A 23,344-nucleotide genomic window follows, 5' to 3' on the forward strand; every position below is an offset into this window, starting at 1 on the left:
AATGGGGAGTGCATACCAAACACTAAAAGATTATCACATTTCAATTATATGCTCTGACCAGAGGCCCTTTTAAAGATGATCCCTTTATACAGCTGATGAAACAATGGGTCTAATACAACACAGAATAAAATGTAGCTTGAACATTCTAAGTTGACTTGTTGGCATTAGGAACACAAGGAGCTGAAATGTTATTGTTAGACTGACCATCTGCTGACTGATTCACATCATGTCCCCTAACAGAACACCTGTACTAGTGGTCATTCATTCATGCATTCACTGTGTGAGCACAATCAAGAGGCCTCAGTCATGTTGTGAGGGTGAGTGAGAGCTTGGAGGAATAGATGTATAGCAAACTCTGGAGGGTAGGAATTAAATCAGGAAGAAGTGAGGAGCTTACCAAGCAAAGTAAACAGTAACAAGGACAGGTAGCTCTTTCTATAGTGGTTGTGGAGAAAACTCAAGGAGCTGGGATTCTGAGTGTGACATGTAAAATGGAGAGTGGTGAGCAATGAGCTGAAGAAGCAGATAAGAAGCTCATGAACCATTTTAAAAAGCTTAGAATTCACCCTATAGGTTCAATCAAACAGCATGTACATTTTATGTGTGATATATAAAAATTGACTTTCTAAGATCTGGATATTCTTTAGAAAACATCACACAGTAAATAATCTAGATAGTGTTTTTACAAAACTAGGGAATGGCAAACTTCCATGTAAGCTGGATATCTAACTACATGAACACAGAATCATAATCTTACCCTGGACAGACCCTGGCACTGCTCTCTGTCAGTGCAGAGAGAGGATCCTGATAGATGCTGATGGACACCCAGAATTCCTCATTGAGGTCTCTGGAAGAGTGCTACCCAGGGAGAGACTTAACATGGGTGACAGGTGTAGAGGACAGATACAGAGGAGAGCGCAGGGCTCCTGTTCCTTTAAGGCTCCCAGCTCAGTTTTAATGAGTAATAACAGATCCAGTGTTAAGTGTAGAATGCTTATGTGTACTTTGCACTTTGTGGTCTGAATTGCAGCTGCTCAGCAGATGGGAATTACCCACATTCTGATGTTTGCTGTGAAAAACAGACTTAGCAAGAAATTAGTTCCTCAATCTTATCATGCTATTTAGTTGCCCGGAAGAAAACCATTTTTATTGGATTTTATAAAGCTCTGATATGTATGGACATTGGACAGCAGGATGTGTGAAAGTGAATTATGCCCTATGTAGATAAAATTGATGGCAAATGTTACATGTAATAACAGCCCTATCTCTTGTTTTACCAATGATTTATGGCATAATTAAGTGGATATTGGATTCCTCTCCTGGAAACCAAAAATCCACGTCCCATTCTTTCCTAAGTGATTCTTACAATTTGGATTCACTGAAGGCAAACCATAAATACTGTTGTATGTTGTATTCCAACACAAACTTCAGAGACTTCCACATGACAAATTAAACTTCAGAGGAAAATACAGTCCAATGTAGCCACCAAAGGCATGTTTGGCTATGACTGTGCTTCCTGACTTTTTGTCACTTCTGCCTCTTGGAGTCTTGCTGAAAATGTTCAGGCTCCAAATCGGGCAGCATGAGAGCAGCATTGGGAAGAACATTCCACTGTGTGTGTTGCCTTGTTTAAGAGCAAGAGTCTAAAGTATATGAAAGAGTCTCTTCAAAGAGATGAAAAACTGAGGCAGAATAAAAATGCTAACTTGCTCTTTTACAATTTTTTCTTCTCCGAAAAAGTATCCTCTCACAAACGATTTTGTTCATAACGTTAAATGTTAGCAATGAGATTAACAACTGCATGTTAGGTTCAAAAAGCAACTTAAACTTATGTATATACTTTCTAAAATAACTAGGAATTAAATATGTAAAAGTAACAACGATCATTTGCTGAGAATTAAGGTTGTAATTTTTATTTGACATGTTGTAGTTCTTACACCTCCCACAGTCTATATAATAAGTGCATAATACATTCATAATGCTTTCACAATTTTGCATCCATAAAAACATAATATAAGTGCCTCTATGTCTGGGGAAATGTGGAACCAGGAGAGAGGAGAACGGAGAATAAGTGCAGGCTCATCATGAACATATTTACCGAAACAAAACATCATTCCATATTTCTGACATCTGCAAGCAGTAGCAGAATTCTCATAACCCACTTTACCCTTCATTACTGTCAACCTGAATTCGGGAATTAAAATCGCAACCTTTGCAGCCCCTCTTCCACAAGTGGCCACAGCCCCAAGTCATTTTTGCCTTAGGCTTCAGCTCCTGCCTCAGACAATGAGGAAAGAATGCCTTTCAACCTTTGCATGGAGACCTTCCCCTGCTAGCAAAGTAGGTTATTCACATTTCCATTGCAAATGAGGGGACTGGGTTCCACAGTCTGAAACCTGAGAGGAAAGAGCGTGACTATCTTGATGGAAGTGACATTGCAAAACCTAAATAACCAGAGAGCTCCAAATTTGCCTAACTCTTCCCGACTTCCTTTGAAGGAGCTGCCCTTTTTGAAAAGGAAGGGTTTCCAACATTTCTAGCAACTTTTTGGTAAGGCTATCACTAATTATTGTTGCTGGTTGTGGTGAGAGCACCTGTGATTTGTTTGCTTTGTTCTTCTAAGCAGTTCTGTCTTAAGACCCTAACCATCCCTTCGGCATGGACAACTGATAACTTAAAAATTGGGGCAGGGCGGGGCAGGGAGCAGGGAGTGGAAAGAGAAGAATCTGGAAGTTTTATAATCTAATCAGGACCAGACCCGTCTGTCTCCTCCACAAAACCCACCCTCGGGCTGCTTTTAGCCATTTTGTAACTTTCGTGTTTTCGGGGCCTTCTGTTCACCTTTTCAAGGTTACCCTTGTAAAACACCGCCCCGGACTGTAGAGCTCTGCCCCAGAGCCGTTAGCCGATGCGAGTGTGGGCTTCTCTCAGGCCCACAACTCCTAGACTCAGATAAGAACAAAAAGAGTAAGGAACAATTTTACAGTATTAAGAAGAAACTTGAAGTAATGGCTAGCCAATAAATACAAAACAAAGAAAAACACTTAAAATGTGTTTTGATTATAAAAACTCCACTGTTTAAGAGAATGCCTTTAGCTAGTCCAAACATGTCACTACATTTGATTAGACATGGATGAGGGGATAAAATGGGAGAGGCAAAGAAAGATTGTATCACTTATTAAAGTACTAGTTTTCTGAAGAAAACAGGAATGTGCTCTAGATCTGATACCTGATTTTTTAAGAGAATCCCTTTATAAGAGTAAATATCAGTATTTGACACTTTGACACACTAGTGTATTTTCCAACAACCTTGGATGAAAGTAGACACTTATCTAACCCCTCTCCCTCTGTGGTCTGGCATCTAAAGGTTTTTGTGAAAGAAGTTTGTGAACAGGGAAGAAGCATGAAGAAAATCTATGCTTTATAATCTTCTCTGGCCTGAAACGCAAAGAGGTATGGTCTCTGGACCCCTAACACCATATGCAAATCAGTACCAATCTTTACATTTCTATTCTAATCCACAGCAGGGACTTGAAACTACTTCTGCTTTGGTGAAATCAAACCTGTTTGTTGTTGTAGCTGACTCTTTTGGAAAGAACAGGTAAACATTTAATGCCCAAGAAAATACACTGTAAAAGTTACAAAACAATGTTATGTTCTGTATGTGTGGACAACATGAAACACAGTGGTACATGTGCTAATGTTAGACCAGTGGTTCTAACACCAGAGCTAGCACCAGAATTACCTGAGGGACTTGTTGAAACACAGATTGTGAGTGGCACTCCCAAAGTTTCTGATTCAGTATGTCTGGGATGGGTCCTGGGAATATGCATTTCTAACTTGCTCCTAGGTGATTTTGATGCTGCTAGGCTCACGTGTTGAAATCTTTTCTTTTAGATGTTAGGGTCCTGAGAATCAATGCGATATTTTCTTTTAGGGAAAAGTAAGTCTTTTTACTGGCAGATTGCAGGTTAAAATAGGTGGTAATTCCAATTAAAACTCTAATAGTTACAAGTAACTAGCCCATACACACCTGCTTCTCCCTCCTCTGTTACTGAAGGAAGAACCCTGTACTTTCAGACCTTCTTGCAAGGATGTTTGTTCTAGTTTCCTATTGCTGCTGTTACAAATTATTACAAACCTAGTGGCTTTAAACAGCACAAATATGTATAGTAGCTTATAGCTTTTTTAGGTCAAAGTGCAGGTCAGCAGAGCTGTATTCCTTCCTAAGTTTCTAGGGGAGAGGACATCTCCTGGTTTTCTCCAGTTTCCAGGGTCTGCCCACATTCCTTGGTTTCTGGCTCCCTTTTCCGCCATCAACGCCAGCACTGGCCCTTGAGTCATTCTCACCAGCAAAACTCTGACACTGGCTCTTCTCAAATCGCTCCTTTATGATTACACTGGCTTTAATCTCAGCTGACTAGGAAAATTAATTCCACCTGCAATCTTAATTCCCTCTTGCCAATGTAATGTAAAATAGCCATAGCTTTAGGGGATCATCTTTGAGGGGTCATTATTCCGCTATCACGGACTTAAGAGTGCCTCCTATCTAAATAGTGTTGGGACACCTGGAAGACATCTTATTAGAAATCAGAATCTGTATTTTAACAAAGATCCCCAGGAAATTTGCATGCACATGAACATTGAGAGAAGCCCTGATGTAGGTAATCACCTTGCTCCTAGATATGAATCTGTATTTAAGGGAACACATGTCAAGTCTAAATATTAAATTCTTGACTCTGTTTTTTTTGAGGTAGGTTACTGCTACTCTCATTCAAAACCACCCAAAATTCACTGAAGAATTACTATGTAGCAGATTACATAATAGATGCTGGGGGCACTGTAATCTGTACAACCAATGAGGCCCCTGCAGTGACGGGGCTTACTTTCTGCAGGAGGAAGACAGAAGAGAACAGAAGAACAAATGAAGAAACACAGTAAGTTCACAGAGGGATAAGTGCCAGGAGAACAATAACACAAGATTACGTGATGCAGTGCACTGAAGAGGACGTTTTAGACAGGGCCACCAGGAGGCCCGAAATGTTAGCCAGAAACCTCAGTGATGGAAAAGAGCTGGCCATGAAGAGCCAGGGAGAGTGTTCCAGGCGTGGGATGTGGGCCGCATCCTGTGTGCAGGACTAAGCTTGGCCTGGTTGAAGGAAATAAGAGGGGAAGAGGGGCTCAAGATGAGGTTCTAAAGGTCCTCCAGGCTAGCTCATGTTGGGCCTTAGAGATGCCTCCTGGTAAGGATTCTTCTATAGAAACCTTTAAGGATTTAAGCAAGATGCTGTGACTTAATTGTAAAGGGAACTTCTGGCTGATGGGGGAGAATGGACTGTAGGGACAGAGAATGGAAGCAGGATGCCCAATTGCAAGGTGGTTGCAGCCATCCAGGCAAAAGATACTGGTAGCTTGGACTAGATGGTGAGAAGTGATTGGATTTCGGAGATGGAGCTGATTGCACTTGCTGCAGGGCAGGGTATAGAGATGAGGGAATGGAGCAATGAGATCGGTATCCAACTTCTATTGAGGGGTGTTGTTTCTCATTTTTCCATGAACTAAATTTTCATTTCAGGCTTCTCTAGCACATGCCTTATAGATTTTTTTAAAGCTAGTTGAAAAGTAAACACTGTTGTGCCATGCAATATCAGTCCTTATTGGAACAGATGCAGGCTGGTTGTAAAATACACCCTTTGTGTGTGAACAGCTGGAGGTTTTGTGCTTGCTAAGGATGACGGGCTGGATTCCACAGTCTGATGCCCTTTGTTCCTTTGGGATGGGGAAACGACGTCTATCTAGTCTGCTAATGAAGGCTTTCAGTTATTTTGCTGATATGCCTTTCAGTCTCGTGGATTGTTGGGATTGTCACAAGAGTGTCTGAAGCACAACAGTGGTCATGGATCCTGAGGGCCATCCTTGTGAGTGTGAGCCAGACAGGAGCTTTCCTTACCTCCCTGTTCTGTGATGCTGCCATGGCTTTGACCACTGATTCTCCTTCCATTTGAGAACATATATATTAGACAACCACCTTGTTTCTCTTCTGAGCATCCTCCAGCTATTCTGCATACTCTGTACAGAGTATATAGAACACATCTCATCATATCATCTGCTTTAACATCCTTAAATGTTCCCATTGCTCTTGGATAAAACCCCCTAATCCTGATCACAACAGGTAAAGTCCCGCTTGGTATCTCTTCCTCTTTAGCCTCCTTTCACAAGACACTTTTCCCTACATCCAGTACCTTGGCCACACTGAGTACCTTTCACTTGCTGGAACTGTTTCCTCTGGCAGTAAACATTTTGGGCTGACTCTCAGAGTTAGGAATGCTCTCCTGCTCACTCCCTTAAATTTGCCAGCTCCATCCTCCTTCATATCTCTGGACCCTTCCTGCTTAAGCTAGGTCCTTATTCTCTCCTAATACTGGGTTCCTTTCCTTTTGAACACTTACCCTCAGTTTGTTGTCAGGCCTTTAGACATGTGCTTCTCAAAGTGTGTTTCCCCGACCAGTAGCACCTAGGGTCTACACCACCTAGGATTTTGTTAGGCAAATGATCACTCCAACCTAGACCTACTGAATCAGAAACTCTGGGAATGGGGTCCAGCAATCTTTAGTTCAATAAACTCTCTGAGTGATTCTGATAAAGGCTCAAGTTGGAGATCAGTCCTGAGACTGCCCTTGTCTGTTTTTGCTCAAAATTCCATACCCCACCTTCTAGTACAGCTTCTGGCTTGCAGGATGCTCAGTAATTATTTATTTAGGGAATCAAATATGGAAAATTAAATCCTGGCCCATTTTTAAAGAGAAAAAAATCTTCCATCCATGTAACTAACATATCCAGAAATTCAAGTAAACTCTCAGTTAATATATTTCTAGATTCTTTAAATTTTTATTTTTATCCGACTTTCTATTGAACTATTTTTAGTTTATCTCGGACAGATCTTATTGTTTATTAATGGATTGAAGTAGTGAAATAGATAAATGTGAAATAAATATATTTTACTGGGAATAACAGTCATAATGCTAAGCTTAATGACTATTAACAATATATGTTCATTGAAAAATATCTGATATAAAGAAAGCTTAAAAGTGAACTTTTTCACACATCTGGGGGTACATTATGGACTTATTGTGACAGTAACAAATGTGATTCAATTCTCCTAATGATTTTTTTTTGTGTTCACTAGGTCATCAAACATAAATAATAAGAATTTTAAAATAAATTTTTAAAAACAATCTTCTCATAGAAAAAAATTTGTCATTCTTAAAAAACATGGCTCTAAACATGAATCAAACATTCTCCCTGACGTATTTTAGAATCCTGACTCCTTATGTCTGAGAGGGCTGGCTCCCTCCCCCTTTATCAGAGACCTCAAGCGGCCTTCAGGGAAGTGGTGCTCTCTCTTTCTAAACCTACAGGCAGGGCACGCTGGGGCTCGCAGTGTGTGCTCTAGTTCCTGTGCTCAAGAGAAGGTCCTGGCCATGAACTTGGCAAATATTGCCCTCAGGCTTTCCTGGCCAGGTAGCAGCAGCTTCTGAACACTGGTTCTTTGTGCTGAATTTGTGCTCAGAGGTACAGGTGGCGGGTTCCTTTGTTTCAGCAAAGGGTGCTGGCCAACACACTTGAAAAAAGAAACTGTTTGGAATAATGCACTTTCTGCTAAAATTTATTACATCATGCTAATTAAAGTTATTTACTAAGGACAGGAATGTGCATGTGCCTCGTGGGCTGCCTTTGGAAAGGTGGCAGCCTGCGAGGGTTTGTATTAGGTTCCCAAGCAGGAGGAAGAGTCTCACAGCTTTCCAGAGTGAAATCCAATCTGCACTCAAACACTGAATTCACACTTTTTTTTCAAGCACAGGGTTGGCATTTACTTACCTCCAAAGTGCCCTGGTTTCAGCCTAAGACTTAAAATGAAAGCACTTCAAAAGCATTCATGCAAAACCATTTTTAAAGAAACCAGCTCCCTTTGAATATTAACCAGGTGAAACAACAGAGTAGTGAGGACCCTGGGCAATGAAACAGCAACTGGAACTTAGTCCTGTGATCATGAAGCTAACATATGCCCAACACCCTTTGCTCAAAGAAGTTTCTAAATTCAGAATTCTCACCTGGTAGTAAGACAAATTTTATGTTGATTACTGGGCTATTAATATTAAAACCTTTCATTTTATTGATCACATGTAGTTCTTATGAAACTGGCTAAAACTAAAATTTCCATCAAGCAGATTTAATTTTTGTATTAATTTCCATTATTTTTGTGTATGTCTGTGGAAAAAAATAAAAATCCCTCAATAAGTTGGTAAATCTGTCTTGTTTGCTAGGACAATGACTGGTACTGAGGGGAAGCTGAATGACTACATGTTAAGTGAATAAGTCAATGAAGGTGTTTGCCAGATTCGGGCCGTGTTAAATGTCATTGGTGGTCAGTGATGATTTTAATGTTTCTGGCCATTGCTTTGTAAAGACTGCCCTAGGCTCCAAGAACTTTTTTGTTCCAAGTGGTCTGAAGTCCTCAGACTTTCATCCTTTCCTACTCCAAGCAGTGGCTCTTAGACTTCACTGTGCATCAGAATCACCTACAGAGTTCTGGGGAGGAACCCAGGATCGGCATTTTTCAGAAGCCTCTGATTAGGAGGCAGGTGGCTCAGGGACCCCATTTTGGGCAATGCTGACTTCAAGTCAGGTGTTTGTATAAATACTATGTTTTACTTTGCCATCTGGAGTTCCAACTAATACATGGATAGTAGGGTGTGAAAGCAGCTCTGGGTTACAGAAGATAAACTATAAGTCCTCATTTCATTCCATTAAACATGTGACACCAAATAAGGGTCACTATAATTACAGATATTTCTTTGGAAATATCTTCCTAAAAATATATAGTTTCATTGTGACATATTTACTGCAGGCTAATTATAAAGTGGGAAGGCATATAGATTCTTTAATTTTGTTAGTTTTCTTCCTCCTATTATATTCCTGATTATTAGAAAGTATTTATAAAAGCATTTTCAGAGGTGGAAAACAGTGTCGAGTGCTGGCTGTTAGGCTATTTTGTAGGAAAGTGATTAACACACTCTGGCTGAGAGCTGCGGCTGTGCTATTCGAACTAATTACTCATGTACTGTCTTCCTGACTTTGGGTAACTCCAAGTGTCATCTTTTGTCAAAGTTTTTCTAATTGAATCCTCTTTTTAAGCAAGAGTTTTATTCATCATGAGCAATAATGTTTGTAAAATCAAAAATTTCATGTGTGCAATATACTTCTCTAATATTTTCCTTGAGTGTCCAAATAAAAATCAATGATCTATGTTTCACTTAAAATCACCCAGATGCCCCACCTTGGGAAACAGGATGCCAAAGACGCTTGGGGCTGACCCTCGAAGGGTTTCTACGCTGTGCCTCGGGATACCACACATCTGCTAGGAGGCAATGAAGACGCGTCCAGGGACTTAAGCTGTTGGTGAGACAGAAAACTCATCGAACGTTTTCAGAAAGCTCATTTTTGTAGCGATAACATTGCATTTATTTGTACTCTGATCCAGTATTTCCACTTCTGTGAACTAGCCCTTGTGTATTCAAAAAGTGAGAGCCATCTTGAGGGTCAAAATTAAAGGAATGACTCTATTAAGATATTTCTGTGTCATTGAATGCTATGATATCATTACAGTCACCTTTAGAAAGATTTTTAATGATAAATAATAATATTTCTAATATAATGTCAGGTATGTAAAACAAGATACAGTATGATCTCAACTATGGCAAATATAATCCTTACTAGATGGGGAATGTGACAAGATTAAATAGTGTATATGTTTCCTCAGTAGTGAGATTATGGATAATCTTCATTTTTTAATCTGTATGTTTCTATATTTTCTCAGTTTTTACAATTACATAAAATATTAATATATAAAATACAATAATTTATCAAATCATCATACTTGATAATTTGGAAATAAGTATTTTAAAAGAACAAAGTAATCAACCCAGGCTAATTAAACTCTCACTGCAGTTCAGGGAGGATTTCAAGGGGAAAGTGAAAAGCTGAGACTGGGAAACAAAATATTACAAAAGAAACAGAAGTTGACTTAGCAAATTCTAGCGTCTGTCAGTGAAAATTTGTGATTTTCACATTCTGACTTCACAGATGAACAAAAGAAGAGAATGTGGCGATCCAGGGCAGGCGTTACCATTGGCTGCTCACAGCTACAGTGAGATTGACATGAAGCTTATAAGAACTGAACTAGGAGCTCTATAAAGGTGTAAGAAAACTGTTCTAGAGAAAGGACCAGTGGGATAAATAACCTAGAAAATAAAGGGAAATGCATGCATACCGATGACGGGAGTTAGCCAGGACAGGAATGCCCCTAAGAGCAGACAGGAGTCAGGGAGGCCACAGGAGCTTCTCTGTGACATTGTCTTGAGCTTTTTCCAGGGAAGAAAGGTTGATGCCAGGGTGTGCAGACAGAGGACTGTGGAGGGAGGTGACCTCATACCTGTTTAGAGTATATTTTAATCTGATTGTATGGGTAAATCTAAAGATTTGAGTGAGAAAGGCCTTTGCTTCCTCAGGAATTCAGGAGGTAGAGCTGCTGCGTCAGAGCTAAAGTGACTAAGGGACAATGGTTGTACCCTCAGCGGTTGTAACCTGAGAGGTGGGACCAGGAGCAATTTAGCAATGCACTGGCAGGGGCAGATGGGAGTCATGATTTCACGAGCTGAACTGAGTCATGCAGAGTTGAACAAGAGGACAATATGTACAGGGCTTTGCACATTCTTTTCTTATGCTCTGTGCTTTTCCTTCTCTGAACTTTCCTCCTGGTATGGTAATTTTTAAATTTGTTTTCCAGTTGATTAAACTTACACAGCACAAAAGGCACTGAGGCAAAAATGAACACCAGAGTAGACTCAAGGCTGTTGTCTTTGGAAACACCTCTCTTCCTTCCGTAATTTTTTTGGGAGGAGGCAAATGTGGTAGGGCTCTCACCCTGTTCTTCCCCTTCTGTCACTCTCTTGGGGGCTCTTAGCTTTTATTCACAAGCTCTCCCATCATTTCCATCATCCTACCTTGAACTTCATTTGCCTCCTACTTCTCTTGCAGATCACTCAACTCTTTTCCATCTTTTCCTTTTCCTTTCACTCTTCCCAAACTGCCATCTTTCTGGTCCTCCCAACAATGCCCATCTTGTTACCATGTCCATTTCTTATCAGTCTCTAGGAACTTCCGTCCCTTTTATCTTCTTATTTATGTGGAGAACTACCTTCCCTGACCTTCATTGTCAGTCATCTGCACTTAATATTTTAAAAAATGAATTTCTCATTTTTTAATTTCAATTTTATAACTCCTCAACTTCCTTCTTCCCCTCATATGTCCATCACCACCAGTGCTTCAGTTATCTTGACATCCTGAAGTGGTTTTATTCATTCAGTTACCCTGACATCTCAAGGTGTTGTCATATATATTATAAATGACATATATGTGGTGAGTAATATATATGTTTTTTCCCTCTATTTTTCATATTACATGGCCGGATATATTCTGGACAGACCTTGTATACACACAAGGTCTTTCCAGAAAAACTGCAGCCATTGTTAGTATAATGAGAATGGTTTGCACAACATCGATGTAAACTGACCATGAAGGAGAGTGGACTGGAATGCACATGCATCAACAATGACACCTTCACTGTACTAGTCAGTGGGAGACAGTAGATGCTGTTGAGTGAGCATGTGTACTGTGTGGCTGTCAAATTAAAAATGACTGAATGAGTAGAGCAACTAATCCACACCAAATTTTGCATTAAGCTTGAACATTCCTTAACAGAAACTATTTGCATGATTTAGAAGGCCACAGCTATGGGCAACTGGTGATTGGCAGCTTCATCACAATAATGTGCCCGCTCATGCATCACATCTTCTGCAGAGTCTTTTGGTGACTCAGCCCTGCTACAGCCCAGATTTGGTGCCCTGTGACTTCAGGCTTTTCCCAAAACCAAAGTCACCTTTGAAAGGCAAGAGATTTCATACCATCGATGTGACTCAGGAAAATATGACCAGGCACCTGACGGCAACTGGGAGAACTATGTGAGGTCTCAAGGTGCCTACTTTGAAAGGGACTGAGGTATCATCATCCTATGTACAATGTTTCTTGTATCTTGTATTTTCTTTAATAAATGTCTCCATTTTTCATGGCTGGATACCTTCTGGGCAGACCATTCACACACACACACACACACACAACCTGCTGTATTACCCAGTACATTACTGCTCTTCCTCTCTGCTCAGTCTCCACAGTCATTTTGCTTACTTTTCACCCAACATACTTCTTTATTACCTTCTTGTTTTCTGTTTTTCCAACTTTATTTCATCCTTTTCTAACCTTCGATCTTGAATCTTCTCCGCTTACACTTATTTCTTTCCTGATCTTACCATTCTGAACTCCTACCCCAAACTTGCTCTTCCTATAGTCTTTATAATAGCAGAAAATTGTAACTCTACTCTTCTAGACCAAAACCCTTGGAATCATCCTTGGTTACTCTTTCTTTCATATTGCACATGAAAATCTTCAGGAAATTCTATTGTCACTTCCTTCATAACATATCCAGAATCTGACCTTTCCCCCCACCATCTCCACTGCTGCCACCTGTGTCAGAGGCACAGGGATCTCTATCCTGGACTATCATCTCCTTGATAGTTTCTCTGCTTCTACTCTGCTTCTTTCTTCAGTCTGCTCTTAACAGCCAGACTGGCCCAGTTTCCCATGTACGCACTATTCTTCAATGGTTTCACATTGTGTAAGTGGGAAACGTGGCATCTCACGACGGCTTCTGAGACCCTCCAGGTCTGGCCCCATTATGTGTCTAACTTCTTCTTCTACTGTCCTTCCCACTTCGCTTCTCCACACCTGCTTCCTCCTCCCTCACAGGCATGTGCCAACCTCAGGTCTGTGAACTTGCTGTCTGTCCCCTTTGCCTGGATGCTCCCAGCCAGTTATCTGCACAGCTCACTCCTTCACCTCCTTCAGGTTTTTATTGTTACTTCCTCACTGAGGAGTCCCCTGGCTATCTTATATAAAATATCAACCTGCCACTCCTCTCCCAGCACTCGGTGCTCCCTTTCTTGCTTTATTTTTATGTTTAATACCTTTCAGCATTTAATAATATATATTTTTACTAATTTATTTTAACATATTGACTATATAATAGTCCTCTCTTATCTGTGAGGGATACATTCTAAGACCCCCAGTGGATGCCTGAAACTGTGGATAGTACCAAACCCTATATATACTATCTTTTTCCTATATATGCATACCTATGATAAAGTTTAATTTATAAATTAGGCAATTTAATGAATGAAAGGTTCTTTCTTACCATAGATTGTGGCAACCTCAGAATAATTTTTTTTCCTTTCTTTATTGAGAACTTTCACCTTTACATTTGCAGGAAGCACTTATGGCTTCTCTTTGGCATATCTGAATTTCCATCATCACTCATCTAGTGTTTGGGGACCATTATTAAATAAAATAAGGGCTACTTGAACACAAGTGCTATAGTACTGGGACAGTTTACCTGGTAAGTGAGAGAGCTACTAAGTGACCAGTGGGTGGGAAGCCTACACAGCCTAGACATGCTGAACAAAAGGATGATTCATGTCTCAGGTAAGATGGAGTGGGATGGTGAGATTCCATCACACTACACAGAATGATACACAATTTAAAATTTATGAATTGTTTATTTTGGGAAGTTTCTGTTTAATATTTCAGACTGCAGCTGACTAAAACTGTGGAAAATGAAACCATGGATAAAGGGGGACTACTGTATTCTTTTTTAGAAGGTAAACCCATAAAGGTAAAATCTTTGTTTGGTTCATTTCTGAATGCTCAGGATCAAAGAGAGTACCTGTCCATAGAAAGCAGTAAATAAGTATTTGAGGAGTGAATAAATGAATCCATTATCTTTTCTGTTACGTCTTCTTCATTATTCTTATACTTCATGCTATCTTCCACCTGTGGCTTTAATTCCATTTTTAACCATATTTGTTCCTTCTGCTTTCCCATTTCCCAGTTCTGCATCATTTTCATCCACACCCCTCTCTCATTTATTTGTCTGGGTTTCTGTTTCTTGTAAGACATGGGTCATGCTCTGGTGCCACTTGTTTTTGCCTAGCATTTAATCTTTTCCTTCCTTGGCTGCAGCCCTAGCTCAGTGAAGTTCAGTTCTCATCTTTTCTCTGATAATTTTTGCATCCCTACTCCATTATCACCAAAGCAACACAAGATGCTATTTGCTGTGTATAAAAAAAATAGCTGTGGATATTGGCCATATATCACATAACCTAATGCTTAGAGAGAAATAGTCAAAATCAAGTGTGTCCTCAGGACAAGAGAGAGAGAGGAGAGGACAAAAAACCCTATGTGGGCTCCAGGGCTAACTCTTTGGATAAATCATTTACGTGTAACATTAGGTCCTCTATTTAATGTTGCCTGAGAATTGTACCAACTACTAAAGAGTAAATTTAGCCTTTAGTGAAATTAGACCACATTTATGAAATGTGAGTGATTTTCTATGAAAGGCTATGGTTTAGCAGTCTTTAGGAACATGTAATTCAACTTCTCATTTAATGTCTCAACTGGTGATTCTTATTTTTAATCTTGTGGGTCATATATCATGCTTAGAATAGCATACTGCTGGGGTATAATCTACACATGACTGGCAACTAGGAAAACATATAAGACAGGCATATAGTTACCCGGTAAGGAATGTTCTCTCATTGACGAAGATCCAAGAAGAGGACTGGTGAGCCATCATAGTCATCGTGTCCCCCTTTCTGAGATCATCTAAGGTACCCTAAAACATTAGAATAATGTTAGTGGTATGTCCTTCTGATGCATTCATAAACCTGTTTCTGACTTAAATTGAATTTTTTTGTTGTGTGCCTGGTGTGTAGAAGTATTTGAGGGGAGTGTTCAAGCAGTGTTTCACATATGGGCATAAGGGTTGGGTTGGGGAGGGAAGGAAAGAGAAGATATTTTTTAGCATTTGCCTGCTATGGATCTCACACTTGGTATGTGAGCCAGTTTATAGACCTTATCTCGTTTAATCCTCAGACCATCCCTGCCAGGTGTGGATGCACTGCCTCCATTGCAAATGCTTAGTAAGCAGTGGAACAGATGGTTTGAAGCAAGACCCGAGTGTCGTCAAGGCCTCCACTTTTTCCCATTTCACCAATGGTGTTTTTGCAGTTTAGAAAAGGTAGTACAGATGAAAAATTTTGATTTTCTATAAATCAGTCCATGCTAAGATTCTTTTTAAGGATTTTTTCTATGTCTGAGAGAATTACTATTGAGAACAAATGAGATGTTCTCCAAAATCTTTAATTATAAGAAGATAAGCTTGGAGTTCAGAATTTTAAGTACAACTCACTATGAGTGAGGTTCTAAATGGCATCCTCCAAACCTAGTTTTCACAATCGTTCATAAGATAATTTGTTTTGGGAACAAGTAATAATGTTTTTTTTTTTTCTGTCTCCCCACCCCCTCTCCCCTAGTCCCAACGTATTTAAGTTTTAAGATGTTTAGGTGTTTTCCTCTGTTCTTATTACTCAACCTGTGCTTTTGAGAAAAATCTGTTTTTTTTCTCTTTTGATATCACCTTCCATTTTAAACTGAAAATTATATTCTTCATATAATTTAATGAAAATAGCAGTGAAGGAAGAGGAACATATAATTTAATTTCAACAGTCTCTAATGAAAGATGGCAAAAAGGACATATGAAGAAATATTGCACAACTTGAAGAACAGCCTTTCCATGGGGAATCAACCTGAGAGATCGACCCCTGTGGAGAAAAGAGAGAGAGAGAAAGGCAGACAGGGTGGAACAGTGTTTCTATGAAAGTGCAACACAAACCACAATGTTGGCCCATCATAAATGCTAATGGTTTGCAAATTCATTAGAAAAATCCTGTATGAAAGTTATGCTGGTAATCACCTTACAGTTGATGGCTGCACTAGTTATACTCCTGGAGGTGAGTGTATCCAGTATGTCCAAATGTGGCATTGCTCCTATTACACAGAATCTTATTTCTGAATTTTTGGTATTTGATTTGGAATGCACCCTAAGAATTTCTTTTTCATTTTTCAATTTATCCACAGTTCTGATATGACCAGGTTTTAGTGATTTAAAAGCTATCCTCCTGTCCCATCTCTGTATAAATGCAAGGGTGTGGGGGTGTTTAAAGCTGCTGCACAGCTTATATTTTATTGAGAAGTATAAAGGTAAAAAATGAGAAGCCACATGAAGAATTTGCCCAGCTGAAATAATGCTTATGAAGGCTTGCCAGTTACATGTTATAGTAAAATCTCCAAAAATTTATTTAAAAATATTAGATGTCTTACTGTTATTATATCTTAAAATAAAATTTCTAGAGACTTGTGGGGAAAAAATCTATTCAGTTTTAAACTTCTGCTTACTTTGCAGCTCAATGTTATTTTTTCTAAGAAGACATTAAGTCCCAAAGTCTTCTATGATTCAAAAAGAAGCATTTTGCAATCACTGAACTTTTTGTGGTAATAGGGGAATACAAGGCAGCAAGAGTAGAGAGGAGATCCTAAAGCAATGTTTGGAGGTGTGAAGAAAGGAGAAAACTGTACTAGGTAAGCTGAAAAACTACAAAATAAGTGACCTGAGACAAGGAAGGATGTGCCAGTTTGGTAAGTCTGATTTTGGAGTATTTCTAGAAAGAACTTCCTCCTGTGAGATTCTTTGCAAGGAAGCATATTCATTCTATTACAGAAATTCAATCCAAACTGGCTGAACTCTGCCCATTCCCACAAACACAATTTTAAGTTCTCAGGCAGCCAAAATCAAGCTCAGACTCGCAGGGTTGAGTTAGCATGATGTCACATCCTTGAAGTCTCTTTCAGGCTCTGGAACTGTGGTCAGACATGAATAATAACCTCCTTTAGGTCTTCATGTAAATGACATTAAGGTATGACCAGAGATTTTAAGTATAAAAATTTCTAGTTATTTCATCTTGCAGAAATGGAATATTTGATTACCATTGCTTCAAGCCTGTAGAATCACAAGGGATATAGCCAGAATAAAGAGGTAGGCTGGAGAGAAGAGATCATTTTTTAAAAAATTTAAAAACAGAGGGGGAGGAATTTCTTTCTTCCCCTTCTGAATCAGATAATTTTGGTTGGGGCAGGGTGTGTGGAAGATATTTCATGTCTTTTTTTTCTCCAGAATGGCAATACAAAGTAAAATAAAATAAAAAACAAAACAAACGAAAGAAAAACAGAGAGAAAATATCTACTCTCACAAAATTCCTGATGCATATTTTTCCTTGTAGCACATTGTTATAATCTATAATCTATACTCGAAAGTATGAGTATATCTCACCCAGTGTATTGTAAGAGTCTCTAACCTGAGTAGTCTCTAAACTAAACTAGTTTCTCTTATGCTTTTATCATTGTTATTTAACATCTCCTTGTTTACAAACCTTCCTGTGATCTCATTCTTAAGCAAATACAGCCCAAGCCCCTAAACTTGACATTTAGGCTCTCTGCAATTCCACCCAAACCTACCTTTTCAAAGTCAAAATTGAAGCTTTTCTTTAATATCAGGTCTTCTAGTCTAAAGGACTCTCAAACCACCAAGTCTTCTCACCAGTTCCTTTGCACAAGTGATCCCTCATCACTGCAAGTCCAGATTTCTGCTTCCTTCTAGTCCTGGCTCAAATGGGACCTTATCTAATATCCTATGGCCTGTTACCTACCTACGCTGCTGTGACTCCATGTTCTGCATCCCACCTTGCATTGTTTTTATTGATTTATGTCTTTTCTACTCATACCCTCTTGCTCAGAGAATGTGTTTCTCTAGTTGGGAATGCCATCCTCTTTGATAGCACATCATTTGGAGGAAGAAGGTCTCATGGAGAGTACTAAAGCCAGAGTGTCGGAGGCTCAGTAAACTAGGCAAATTGACTGTGTAGGTCAGAAGCTACATGAGCATTTTAGGCTGACTTGGGTCACAGCCACAACATGCTCTATGAGCCCCACTAATCTCAGTCACTCATTCACAAGATTTACTTTGGGTTGTTTGGTTATACAGCTCTTGCTCTTGTTTCTAAAACCTGACTTTTGTCCCAAGGTTTGTCATTTTAATCACCCACAAAAAAAGTTATTGGTGCACCCTAGTAAGATTTCCCAGTGTTACCTTGCTGCCCAAACACTACGTTCTCCCTCCTGAATCCAGGCTCTTTATCATCTATTCCTTAATTTACCCCTCCTTGCACCTCTCCTCCTACATTCCAACAGTTTATTTTCTCTCATTATTTTATCTGTCTCTTTGCAGCATTTGACGAGGTTGATTGTTACCCCCTTTTGAAACACTTCTTTCCTTAAGGCTTTTTTAAAGTAATCACAACCACCTTGCCTTATTTTCATGCTGTCTCATAGGCCTCCATGGATTAGCCTTCTCCACCTATTTCTCCTCTAACAATCACAAAATGCTGGCTTGTTCTGTCCGGGGCCATCCTCTCTACACTTCTTTCCAGGCAGTCTAATCCATCTTCAGCACAGCCTCTCTGCTCAGCTCCAGGCTCAAGTCACCACAACTTAACCTCTCTGGATGTCTAAAAGCCATCTCCATATCGACATAGCCAGAATAGGACCATTGGCTTTCTCCCATGCTCCAGAATCCCCACCTCCACAATTCTTCCCTATCTGTCCAATTAAGCACCAAAACTAAGACTCGGTCTTATTTTTTCTTCTTTCATCATAACCAGATTCCAATCCAGAAGTAAAGTCTATTGATTGTACCTTCTTATGTAACTTGATCTCAAAAACTTCTATTTCCAAAGCCACCACTTTGAGCCAAGCCACCATCATCTTTCTCCTGGATTATTCTATCAGCCTCCTGGCTGGTCTCCCTGCATCCACATTGTGACCAGTATTCCATCCTCTCAAACAGCATCTGGCATGATAATTTGAAAGATTGAATAAGACTTTGTCATCCTATGATTAAAAACTTGCAAAGACTTCCAAGAATGAACTAGAATAAAATATAACCTCTTTGCAATGACTCACAAGGTCCTGCCAATCTCTTCAGCATTCACTCAATTTCATTTACGTTGGCCTTACTAGTTCTCTATCACCTCCTAAACTAATTCCTGTCTCAGGGATTTAAACCTGCTGCTCCTCCTGGTTGGAACACCTGCTCCCCTGATGTCACATGGCCGCCTTTTCCCGTCATACAGGTCTCAGCCCACTTGTCTCTTCTCTCAGAGGCTTTCCCTATGCAAGTCTCCATCACACTTACATTATTTTCATCTAGTTACATAAACAGTATCTGAGATGAGCTTATTTACTTACATTGCCCATCTTTCCTAACTACAACATGAATTTCTTACAATAAGGGCTTTATGAAATTTATATGTGTACCTCCAGCTATTAGAATTTTGCCTGGAATATGGAAAGAATTCCATTAATATATGTTGAGTGACTGACTAAATGTAAAGTTGCAGATATGGCCCAAAGGATTAAGAATTATTGACAAAACTGTCCTAGACCTCACCTAAAATGATCTGTAGCTGAGACTAGAAGCTGGAGATATTTTGAACTGAAGAACCACCTCTGGATGCCTCTTACAATCACAAAGTGCAAATTGACAGTGATGGGCTGCAGAATCATTGCAGCAGCTTCCTGATTGGCTTCCTATTTGTATTCATAAAATAGCTAAGGTACCATTAAAGATGGCAAACAACAGCTCTGCAAACTCGTGACCTGTGCTGAAGCCAAGAGGGAGATTTCAGATGGGATTAAAGGATTTCAAAAGCTCTCAACATTATTCTCTGACCTCAGGAAGAAAGATAATTGAATGGAATTTAGGGAAGAAAAGAAAAACAAGATAAAATTTTTGCTCATAGGTTGCAAATGCAATTGAATAGGAAATAATATTGACCATGTATGAATCTACAAATTGGCTAAGCAAAATATTCAAACAGTCTAAATACCTGATAGGTAAAAATGTGATTTGGTAAAAGTCTCATTTTATTGTCAGTTGTTAAGATGATAAATAGATCTATGAATTCAAATAATTTCCTCTTTCCATCCCCATTAACCATGATTCATAGCAAAGTAAAACCTAGTTGGGCCCTTGTGAATACATTTTAAATTATAAAGACTCGGTAGATTTAAGCATCTGAGTTAGTTTCCTCTAAAGACTTAAGAGGAGGAGAATAGAGGTCATGATAAATGAGATAGAGAGGTTTATGAAAACAGAAAAAATCATAGATATAGACACCTAGAGTTCTTACTTTGGGTGTGGACAATTAATTTGAGAGGTCACAATAAACTATGGCTTGAAGAAGGAGGCAGTTGTCAAAATCCATGCACTTTACTGAGAGGTCTCTTCCATCCTGGGGCCAGAGCTTATTGATTAGATTGTTTATGAAATAAGATTGTGTAATAATTGTGGTTATTTACTTTTCGTTTTGTCTAGACAGAGTGAAACTCAAGAGATAGTAATTAGGTGGGTTAGCAATTTAGTTTTGGAGAAATAAACAGTTCTGAAAGTACTAGGTAGGTAGGTATAGGTTCACATAAGCCTAGATGGCTCTGCAGGGAAGGAAAGAGGTTAGGCAGGCAGAATGGGTCTGAGCAGGCAGAATGGGAACGCTGAGTATGTGGGCAGCAGAGACCTGGGAGCATCAGACAGCATCAGTGGTTGCCTCCCCCTGCTCTGTACCCTGCCCGCATATGGGCTTGCCCTCACCGGCCAGTTACAAGAGGAAGGCAGAGGATAGATGGGAAATCCATGTTGCAGTGAACTCAAATGGGCCAGTCATTTAAAGTTCCTTCCTGTGCCTAAAACATGGATTAATGAAATGGTTACTTGATTAAAATGTGGAAGATTTGGTTCACTCCTTTGTATAGTCAACAACTATTTCATGAGTTCCGTCTCTGGCTCCACTCCCATGCCAACCACAGGAAGCATAGCCTGTATCTCTGTCTGCAGCGCCTAATTCCTGAGGCCAGTGGGTGCGCACAGCGTCAGGGTGGCCATCATTTTACAATGAACTAAAAACAAGTACAGATGCTAAATTCCCTAGGTTCCCCAGCCAAAGAGAGTCTCTGCTGCCACTCAACTTTCACAGGAAAATATCTGCAAATTGCTAACTCCTTACTGCTTTCTCTTTCCAACTAGTATATTTTATTTTACTTAGTTTGACTATTTGTTCCTTCAGAACAGGATCATTTCCTATTTCAGTTTTGTAATGCCTAGAGTGAATGTAGATATCCAAGTACATATATCCAATTATATAAAACATATGCAAAATAATGAATATATTCAATATATGAGGAGGTATATTAAAATATTAACAGTAAAATTGAGAGCTATGAAATTAACTGATAATTATTATTAAATTATTAAATAATAATAATAATTTTTAATTTCACAGGTACTATTAAAATTGTATGCAAGGAACATATATAACACACACCAAAAGTTACTAAAAAAACAGAAAGTAATACATTGGCATAGCAAGTATGTATTTCAACTATGAAGTAAGATTATATTCAAGGCTGTACACATGAAATTCTTTTTTTAATAATTGTTTTGGCTTGAAGAAGCAATGGAAAGTTACAAATATGTATTCTGATCCAAAATAAAGCTCTAAAGAAAATAAAGTTTCCTTGAAGCTCTGAACTGGAATTGTGAAGTTGAGAAGAAAGGATCTGTATACCAATTATCTCATTTCAAGGAAATTAGAAAAAAAACTATCTATTCACTATCCAAAAGAGTCAAGAGACATGTGGTTTCTGGGAAACATTTGGCTCCATATTCTTTCATAAAGAATGCGTCTCATTTGCAGAGATGGTCAAAGTTAAGAGTTGGAGTACATAAACTATCATTTTATTAAGTGATATTGATTGCAGTCAGGAAATGTTTGTTTTGAGACAAAAATAAACAAAAATATATCATAGTGCCTGAATTTAAGACAGGACTAAACAGGATGTGGCTCAAACAATCAGACTTCTACATGAGAGTGACATTGCTCTCAGTTCAGGTAGAATTGAATTTGAAAAGCAAGTCTTTAATATTCTATTGCATATTTACACATTGCTAAGGTAACGTGCTTTGTTCTCCCCAGAGTGCCCTTGGGGAAGTGAGGGAAGCAAGAGTAGTGGGATAAGCAAACTAGCTTTAAGCCTCAAAGCATCTTTTGCTTGCACACAGTCTAGAAGGAAGCTGCTCAGCCTGCCATGCGTCTTCTGGAATTGCAGCTGTGGTCCAAAAGAATGGTCATTTAACATATCTATAACCTTTAACTAGTTTCATAGATATGTAAAATAGCTGTGGCTTTCTTTGAGCCAGGGGGTTAGTGACTTCAACCCAGGATGCAACTGGGAGGCAACTCCCCCTGGTTGCAGCACCTGTGTGAGAGCTTGGAGATGACTGGCTTCATACCATGGGGCCACACCTGCCCAGACTTACTGTGGCAGCCCAGTAGAGCTGGAAGGATACAGGAATGCTGGCGGGTGTAACTGATTGTGGGAGGAGTTGGAAATGGGGCTGCAGAGGAAGACTGGCACTGAGATTTAAACCCAGGCATGGCAACCATGTGGGGCTTTTTGGGACCACACAGTTTTGGTGAAAGTTGGGGCCATGCAGCTTTGGGGTGCTTCCTTTTCGCCACGTGGCTTAGAAAGCAGGAGAGACTTTGCCTGGAAGAAAAGGGGTGAAAGGATTCTTGCTAGTGGACCATGAGAAGGTGCCATATGGTTTTGGGGTAACTGGAGAACACTGTGGCAACACAGCTGATGGTGCTGGAAGACTGAATCATGGACTTCTGCTTCTTTTCCTGAGATATGGCACCCTGGACGAGACAAAGGGGAGGAGGAAGGACTGTGCATTTGTGGGTGTTCTAAAGGGCTTTAGTATTTTAATGAAGACATTAACTCATTACTCTAAGTCTGTATAACTTTTAGAATAAATAATCCTTTTCCTTTTCACCAATCTCTGGCATTGAGAGATGTCTTTTCCTGGCCACGGGCAAGGTGAACCTAGTATGGGGGGGAACTCCAGGAACACAAGGGTGGGTCCATTCGTTAATAGCATATCATTAGCCCCCCCATTTCTTCTGTAACAGTAAGGTATGAAAATGTTCAATAACTATATTTTACACTTGAAATTAATATAACCAATATAAGATTGTATGCCAACTATTCTTAAATAAAAAAAATAAATTTAAGAAAGCCAAGTAATATCAACATTCAAAAAAAAGATGATATTAAACTAGGGTTAACTGCAAACCACTTAAATGTTTTATACTGATAAAATAAA

General features: G+C 39.4%; 1 protein-coding gene across 3 annotated transcripts in view; it reads right to left on the minus strand.

The window, feature by feature from the left end:
* RASSF6 (Ras association domain family member 6) overlaps positions 1-23,344 on the minus strand; it is a 65,334-nt gene that overhangs the window by 40,238 nt on the left and 1,752 nt on the right. For 2 of the 3 annotated variants that reach the window (XM_036021969.1, XM_028507248.2), the window contains exon 2: positions 14,745-14,842. In XM_036021969.1, the coding sequence (XP_035877862.1) occupies positions 14,745-14,842 (98 nt within the window). Of the gene's footprint in view, positions 1-14,744; positions 14,843-18,816; positions 19,135-23,344 lie in introns of those variants that run through there. The other variant, XM_036021970.1, reaches the window with a different exon arrangement.

The sequence above is a fragment of the Phyllostomus discolor genome, chromosome 1 (assembly GCF_004126475.2).
Source record: "Phyllostomus discolor isolate MPI-MPIP mPhyDis1 chromosome 1, mPhyDis1.pri.v3, whole genome shotgun sequence".
In the NCBI taxonomy this organism is placed as follows: domain Eukaryota; kingdom Metazoa; phylum Chordata; class Mammalia; order Chiroptera; family Phyllostomidae; genus Phyllostomus; species Phyllostomus discolor.